General features: G+C 40.5%; 1 protein-coding gene across 1 annotated transcript; it reads right to left on the reverse strand.

Annotated features, from left to right (window-relative positions):
• Nucleotides 1-3,171: 3,171 nt before the first annotated feature.
• On the reverse strand, nt 3,172-6,342 carry C9H4orf36 (chromosome 9 C4orf36 homolog). The gene is made up of 3 exons (XM_063107376.1): nt 6,278-6,342; nt 3,545-3,699; nt 3,172-3,305 (listed from the first exon to the last, which is right to left on the reverse strand). Exons 1-3 carry the CDS (start codon nt 6,340-6,342, stop codon nt 3,172-3,174), a joined length of 354 nt encoding a protein of 117 aa, XP_062963446.1.
• Nucleotides 6,343-9,147: the final 2,805 nt, after the last annotated feature.

A 9,147-nucleotide genomic window follows, 5' to 3' on the forward strand; every position in this document is an offset into this window, starting at 1 on the left:
TATAAAAAGATGTAATTTGTGACATCAACAGCAAAGTGGGGGAGGACAGTGTTGTAAAGGAACAGAGTTTTAGTAAGCCATTTAAGTTAAGTTGTTAAGTTGCTGTCAGTTTTAATTGAATTGTTATAACTTTAACATATTTTATGTAAAAGTTGTATATTTGTTCATTCTGATCCTTGTCTTGAACTGTTTGAGCCCATATTCAATCAGAACATAGCTATCTCCTGATAAAAAAGTATTCTATCACAAGAAGTAAGGATAAAACTATCAAGTGTTTTCTGTTACAGACCTTTGACCATATGGAAATTTTCTTTCTTTTTTTTTAAAGATGACCGGTAAGGGGATCTTAACCCTTGACTTGGTGTTGTCAGCACCACGCTCTCCCAAGTGAGCTAACCAGCAATCCCTATATGGGATCCGAACCCGTGGCCTTGATGTTATCAGCACCACACTCTCCCAAGTGAGCCACAGGCCGGCCCTGACCATATGGAAATTTTCAATCAATAAATGTATATTGAGTACCTACATGAGTTAGGCATTGAGCTAGACAATGAAGTACTAACATAAGTATGAAAGAAGTCCTGCTCTTATGTCATTTCAAGAGAGAGAGACACACATAAACACATATTACTCAGTTTATTTTGCAATGTAATTTTATTTCAATACATGCAGTTTTAAGAGGTTCAAAAACATCTGCCTAAAAACATAACATAATTAGAAGAATCTAAAGCTGCAAGCTCTCTCAAGAAAATGAGGAGGAACTAAAGCTTTCACAAACTCCACTTTTTCTCAAGGAATATTAAAATGTTTTATTCTGGAAAGCTTTTTGTAAAGAGACACGTTTCATTCATTTTCACAACAGCTCTGAAGTATCATGAAAGCATATAATTTATAACAGTTGAACTTTGAAAGTTTGAACTGCACCAGTCCACCTATATGAGGGTTCTGCATCCGTGACTTAACCAACAGCAGATCAGAAGTACAGTATTCCTGGGATGCAAAAGCCCCTTATATAGAATACCAACATTTTGTAGAGGCAAGTTTGGCAGGTCCAATTGTAGGACTTGAGCATCCATGAATTTTGGTATATACGGGGGTCCTAGAAACAATCCCCCATTCATACAGATGGCCAACTGCACCCCCAATTAATGTCACTAAGTAGGGGTGCAAGTCTCTGAGGTGAAGTATGAAATGCTTAAGGTTCCCTGGTGGGTTCTGAGGGCAAACCACACACTGATATCTATGCAAGAAAGACATAGGAAGCAAGCTGATTATCAGGGATTATTGTTTTTAAATGAAAATTATCAGGATTTGCCATAGGTACAGAAGCCATATTTTGAACTGAAAAATCAAGTCAGGTGCTGTGGCAAGTATGAGGGGTCTTCAGAAAGTTCATGAAAAGATTCATATTATCTTTCAATTCCACTTTTCCATGAACTTTTTGAAGTACCCTTGTACATATACATTGACAAGAACAAAACCAAATTTTTGAAGATTCAAGACTTCTGGTCTCCACAAAGTACAACAGAATCAGCTCAGTATTCATCTTCTATACCTAGATTACAGTGGTACAGGGTAGGCATACTCACAGTAGTAGTTAACACTAGAATAATTCTCACTGGGTGCCAGGCAGTTTTCATTTAATGCTCATAACAACCCTAAGAAGTAGGTACCAGTATTACCTCCATTTTACACATAAGAAAAAGCTTAAACTCAGAGACAAAGTAACTTATGTCTGGTCATTTTGCTATAAGCAGGTGAGCTGGTGCTATGAGTTAAATGTGTCCCCCAAAAGTTCTTGTATTGAAAACTTGACCCCCATTATACAAACATTAAGAGGGTGGGAAAACCTACTATGGTATATGAAAGGTGGCGCATTTAAGAGGTGATTAGATTGTGAGGACTGTGCCCTTGTGAATGAATTGATCCATTTATGGTGTAATAGGCATGATTCTGGTGGCTTTAAAAGAAGAGCAAATAGAAAGTTAGCTCACTCTTGCTCAGCCTATTCTTGCCATGTGATACCCTAAGTTGCTGTAAAGAGTCACCCCACCCACCAAGAAGGTGGCCCTCAACAGATGCATGCCCTGGACCTTGGACTTTCCAGCTTTTGAAACTGAAAGAAAGAAATTTTGTTTCTTTATAAATTACCCAATTTTAGGTATTCTGTTATAAGCAACAGAAATGGACTAATTCAGCTGGGATTTGAAGAAAGGCAGTCAGGTCTAAAGTCTGTACTCTTAAGCACTATGGCTTATTGCCTTTCATAATGAGGATAAGATACCAAAAGATTCTAAAATGCCTACTGAATCATCTTAAAACACTAAACTGTGCTTAAATATAACATTAATATCCAAGTATGATTTACTGAATTCAAATTCTATGAAAGTCAGTTTATCTAAAGCCAATACTTTCCAGTTAATCAATTTCCCATTCCCCAGCCACTCTGTGTTTTCTTTATAATAAGGCCTTCTGTGTATTTTCACGTCACTTTCACATATGCATGTGTATTTCATATGCTTCAGGGTCATTCCAGAGAAAAAATATAAAATTAGGGAGAAGGAAAAAGACTGACGATTTTTCAGGAGAACAAAAACAAAAAGTAAGTTCTACTTGCTACCTTAAAGTACCACATGAGAATGATAAATGATGTTTCACTGAAAACTGAAAATTGGAGAGTTACTAAAATAACATCTATCACTTTTATTGACCAAACAAAATTTTTCAGTTTATCTTTTTTTTTCAGACTTACAACTATTTGCCAAGTTTATCACTTTTTAAGAGAATTTCTCTCTCACCTTTATTTTGGTCCCTCCTTGGGATGTCAAAGATGCAAATTCAAAATGTCTCTTCAAAATAATGCCTCACAAAAACGTCTCCTCTTCCCTAAGTGCAATTTAACAAAAATCAGAATAAAGAGCACAAATGACACAATTCCAAATGCATTTCCATCTACTTACGGTGCTGTTGCTTGTGATGCAAAGGAACAAGAGCGTGGCAGGAACCCAGAAGATCCATCAGAGTTGTCCACTAACCCACTCTATGGGCGCTGGTGCATCCACCAGTGGACATTCATATGTCTGCACCAAACTTTACACAGTGAAAGATTCAGAGACCTTTATCCCCTTTTGATGCAGGAAACAGAGTACAGATTCAATTATGAGATGACTGTCACTTAGGTGGAAGAGGTCTTCTCAAACCAACTTGCCTTTCCCTTAGGGAAAACTGAATGTCCTCAGATACATTCTCTTGACATTTAAGTTTATTTAGTCGCTTCATTTCATACTCCCTTTCGAGTTTGAGGCCTGAAAAATAAAAGGTACAAAGCAATCTGACTGTCATTTTTCACCAGGCATAATGTAGTCAAAAGTGAATATCATACAGCAAAATTCACATTCTTGAATAAAAAAAAGGTGACAGGGCTACAAAGATAGGAGGTAGGGGTACGGATAAGCATATTTAAACATATTTAAACACTTCTCCAATAAGAAGCAAACGACACACACAATTTACAATTTATTAAAGCAAATCATAAGAAACTTACATTCTGCTGAAGGGAGCAGACCATCCTTAATGGTGTTGCATTTAGTGAGTTTTAAAGGACTACCAAATTCAATTTCTCCTAAGAAAGGCAACTTGATGTTGGCCAGGCTCGTGTACCAAGCCTTTGTAAGCAGTGCAAGATCTCGAGGGTCCTGTCTGAGGCAAAAATTCATTAATTCATTCAATAAACAGTTATCGAGCACCTGCATCTCATTAATTTTCAGATCATTTGGCACTAGACATTTTGGTTTATAGTGGGATATTCAGGATTTTCCGGAGTTGCAACTCTATCCAGGAGATGGAACCTTACATTAACTAATGCAAAGATATATTTAAAAACAACCAGAATTTATGCCAGATACTTTTGTTCACAATGCAGCCTCCCTAAAGTCAATCCAACCTTTCCATGTAAGAGGATATACATAAGAACAGTAAGCTCCAAAGTCTTTTATGACTCATCAAAAATATGGTCACATTAAGGAAGTAAAGAAGGGCACAATCACATATTGAGCAAGATGCTTGGCACACTCCAAAGCTTTGAGGGTATGATCTGGGGAAGGGGATGAAATTCCAAACTACAACATTAAAAATCATCATGAAGAAGCTGAAACATTGTTTTATTTAGCCTAATTCTGAAATAAAAAATATCGGCTAATTTCTCATTTGCAGTCAGCATGAGTTCAGCCTCTCATCAAGGCCTCATTAAGAAGAAAATGGAAGATCTTCCTTGGTCCAAGTAGGGGAGTGACCTGTTACACACACATCACTCCTCCACCACCTTCCTTCATACTTCATCATCTAAGAAATGACTTGAAGTCTACAATTATTATAGATGTACATGAACAAGTCACAAAGATGTATTTATAAGAATGTTCATTGAAGCGTTGCTAAAAAAAAAAAAAAAAAAAAAAAAACATGAAAATCACCTTAATGTCCTATCAAGAAAAGCCTGGTTAAACTGTGGTACATACATGTAATAAAACAATAAGGTCCATCCTCATACGTCAATTTGGAAAGATGAGCAATAAAACAAATGGCGTTTATACGGCACTTACTATATGCTAGGCACTGTTTTAGGCAGTTTACACATGTGAACTCATTTAATTGCTACAACCCTATGAAGCAGGCAGGTGCTATTACTATCCTTATATTATGGATTAGGAAACTGCAGAGCAGAGAACAACTTGCCCAAGGTCACAAGGCTGTTGGTTGTGAACTTGGGATTTGAACCCAAAAAGTCAGACTACAGAATCTATGCTCTTAATCTATAGGCTATACAAAATATATTGGACATAGGGAGAGTTCACTATGACTCTATGTGTTACAAAGATACGTGTGTGTGTGTATACATGTGTGTGTGTCTTGCATAGCAGCTGAAATTCTAGAAAAAAATAAAGACATTTTACTTATGAGTGGGACTCAGGGATAGGAACAGGGTATGAGAGATACCATTTTTATTTTCCTTTCATACACTTCTATACTATTTGAATTTTTTAACATATTATTTTTATAATCTTTTAAAAACACTTAACCAAAAAAAGCCCAAGGTAAGGAGTTACCTTAGCAAATGAATTCCAAAGAGTGCTACTACCATTCTGTTCCCTTGAAGTGAGCTGTTCTTATATCAAATAGTTTCTTGAAATAAAGAGAAAGCCCTGGTTTTGCAGAGATTAATCATGATATAAAATTCTGCATAACCGAAACCTAGGAATCAGTGCTTCAACTCATTCTTCAGAAGTAGGAATATCTTCATGTAAAAATTATGTTTATAATGATATTTACTGTAATGGTACTTGCCTATAGTTATTGGTCTAAATAAATACTGAGCTGACAAAACTAAACAAAATGCAATGGTGAGTTTTCTCTGATTTTCCTATAGCTCTAGTTTTATAACCATATAGGAAATCTCCATTTACTTCTTAGAATATTATTAAAAAGAAAAATTCAATTGACTCATAATGGTAAATACATCATAAACGGTGGTAGAGGGGTTAACAAAACAAAACGAACCCCAAAACTAAAGAAAAAGGCAGCAGAGAGTAAAACGACCATGTGATAGCAATACGCGTTCATTATGCGTTCATTATATATGCCAGGCAGTGTGCAAGTACTTTACATATATTATTTCATTTGTAATCCACACCACATAGGTGGGTCATGTTATATCCATCTCACAGACAGATGCAGAGGTCAAGGCACAGAGAAGCTCACACAGGGAGCCGGGGTCAGAACCAGGCTGGAGCCCAGGTCTTCTTGATTGCAAAGCCCATGTTGTCCATACACTGCCTGCCAAAGGGTAGAGGACGCAAAACTGACTCTTTGTGCCAGCCAATTAAGTGCTCTGTTAAGATACACCTGACACCAGGACATTTTTAGGTATATTTGAACTACCTAAAGAAGTATTTTAGGACGGTGGATGGTAGCAGAAAATGTTGTTTTGGAATAAGAAGGCTCAGGTTCTCTTGCTACGGCACCTCTTTACCACGTGACTGTGACTTTGCTCAAATTTCTCTGAACCTCAGTTTTCTCATTTGAAGGTGTTTTGTTGTAAACACCAATTAAGATAATTTACATATTCTTATAAAAGCAGTTGCCTTAAAAAAAAAAAAAAAATCAGTATCCAGACACTTGAAAATACTTCATATAGTCCCTATGAGGAGCATGAGGGTGTCCAGCACTTTTAACAAAGACTCTCCCCACCCCAGTCAATGCTTACCATGATAAAAACACTTACACTTCATAACAACTGTGCCGCAAAATGGTTTTCGCTGTGTTCTTTCTTGGCAAGCCATACGCCATGGTGAATTATTACAGTCCAATTTCCTTGCATAGGTGCCTGATATAATGTCACAGATACTCTGTTCACTTTGCCTGAAATGATTGCAACGCAGCTAATTAATTCTTTCACTTAAACATTTGTATAGCCAAGTAACAATGATTCAGAAAAAGCATTTCTCAATGTCAGAAAGTCCCTAATAAATGCTCACTGAACCTGAACCCCGAATGTAAAACTGTATTCTCTTTTATTTTCTATGAACTCATTTTATCATATCTTGCCCCCATATAAGGAGAAACGCAGGTAAGAGTTGTCATCCTGAGACAAGGTTTCGGTTACCAGCGTCAGTGTCCTGTCATGGCATTTTGTCATTGCCTGAGCCTGCCCAACCAGCACAAACACCGCATCACCAAAATACGTCTGATTGTGCCCATGTTAAGCGACAAATGGCTCTGCCGGCACAGGAACTTCCCGCCCCCAGCCCGAGCTTTTTAAACGAAGCAATCTTTCCTAGGTCCTCCCTCATTCAAAGATCTGAACTGAAAAAGTGGCCACCTCTGAGCACCACTCCCGCGTCCCCGCCCTCGCACGCTGATGGGGCGAGTCTCCTCTTCCCGGGACCCGCCGTTCCTGCTCGGAACCGGTTCCCACGAGGGGCGGAGGTGTCGGCCGCCAGCAGTGCCCGGGGCGAAGGGGCGGGCCCCCACCCCGCACCTACCCACGCCCGGGCCCCACCCTTCCTCCGTCCCGGACTGCGCGCGCGGCGGCGCCGGCGGCCTCGTTGCCGGGGATCGTGGGTCCGGGTGGGTCGCGCCGGCGGAAGAGGGCCGAGCGCGCGCCGGGCTGGGCGCACGTGGTCGCGCACGCGCCGCGGGCACGCGCCTCCTTCCTGCTGGCGGCCGGAGCTGGGGCGCGAGCTGCGCGCGGCCCCCGAGGCGTCACGCGGGGCCTCAACAAAGGGCTCTGTGTTGCCCGCCCTTCCCGGGCCGGAGAAGCGCCCCGCGGGTCCGCTCGGGGCGGGGGCCTCCGGGTGCCGGGCCGAGGAAGGGCACACGCTCGACCGACGAAACCAAGGGGCCAAAGACAGGGCCGTGATCTAGGCCTGTCCCTGAAAACGACACCCCCAAATGTAAGGGAGGGGGTATCGAAGCCATTTGGGGACTTCGTTTGGTGGCGCCAGGTAAAGACATGTGCCCGGTTTTGACGTGTTCACCGTGAGCAGTTCTCACTAGTGACACTGGAGGAGCAGAAGCCCCGATTGTTAGGGGTCACATGCTCTGGTGAGTAAAGGCAGTTTGACACGCAGGAGCTCGAAGCCCACGGGTGATATTTTACGTGTTCCTGTTAAGAGCAAGACAGATGCCTTGGATTAAATGTCCCCCCAAAACTTAATCCCCACTGTAACTGTTGAGGGTGGGGAATCCTATTATGGTAGTTGAAAGGCGGGGCCTTGAAGAGGTGATTAAATTATAGGACCATGCTGTAGTGAATGGATTGAAAATGGTTGTAGGGGGTGGTTTGGAGGGGCTTTAACAGGTCAGTTAACGAGGTTACTCTGTCCTCACTGTAGCCACCACCGAGGCCTTCACCAGATGTGGTCCCTGGCCTTTGGATTTACCAGACTCCAAAACCGTAAGCAATAAATTTTGTTTTCTTTGTAAATCACCCAGTTTTGAGTATTTTGTTATAAGCAACAAACGGACTAATACAATGGGATCAAGAAATGTGACCTCATAGACCAATTTCTTTCTTGTTTGTTTTGTTTTTTGTGCCGCCAGTCAGTACAGGGATCAAATCCTGGGCCTTGGTGATAGACCAGTTTCTAAAGTTATTACACTATGGTGACTCAGTATGAGTCTATATTTTAATACATCAGATGGTCACCACTTAACGTCACATGCAAATAGCTTACATTTCCACTTTGCATGAGGGTTTTGCTGTCAGAACTAGTTTGGAGTTCTAGCTCTGCCACTTGCTAAGATTTTGCATATGTCCCTTCTCTAAGCCTCAATTTCTTCATCTATAAAGCAAGGTTAATATCTAACTGTGAGCTTAGTAACAACTTTATGAAATAGGCAAGGGGAACACTACTTATTCCAATTGTGTAGAAAAGGTATAAATGAAGAGAAGTTAAAGACTACCCAGAGTCACATAGCAAGTGACAGGAACAACTCTTTTTTTTGTGGCAGCTGGCTGGTAAGGGGGTCTGAACTCTTGACCTTGATGTTATAATACCATGCTCTAACCGACCGAGCTAACCAGGCAGCCCTCAGGGCCATCTTTTGAAGTTAAACACAGTAACCTCTCCACGTGAGAAGCTACCTCTGATACTAGCTCCTGCCTAATGAGAATAAGGCTCACAGGATTGATCCATCTTTACAAGGTGCTCTTGTGCCTTGCCAGAAACTAGAAGGTGAGGACTCACTGGATCTTCAGCATCTCTGTTCTAGTACCAATGGAAAATGAGCACCAAGGAGTGAAAGTAGGCATTGGTTTTTAATGCAAAGAATGGTGAAGCTCTTAATGGATTGTGAGACCAATGTAGTAGATTTTGACCTGAATTTTTTTTTTAATTAATTAGCATAGAATGGGGAATTAAATGAGAGTACATCACACAGATAAGTATAAGGAAGTATTGTTTAGCGGAAAGTTCATTTCTGTTATAATATATATGAGGGTATTTCAAAAAATTCATGGAAAGATTCCTATTATCTTTTAATTCTATTTTTCTTTTTCTTTCGTTTTTTTTTTTAAACATGACCTGTACAGGGATCTTAACCCTTCACTTGGTGTTGTCAGCACCACACTCTCCCAAGTGAGCCACGGGC

This window comes from Cynocephalus volans, chromosome 9, assembly GCF_027409185.1.
Source record: "Cynocephalus volans isolate mCynVol1 chromosome 9, mCynVol1.pri, whole genome shotgun sequence".
Lineage (NCBI taxonomy): Eukaryota > Metazoa > Chordata > Mammalia > Dermoptera > Cynocephalidae > Cynocephalus > Cynocephalus volans.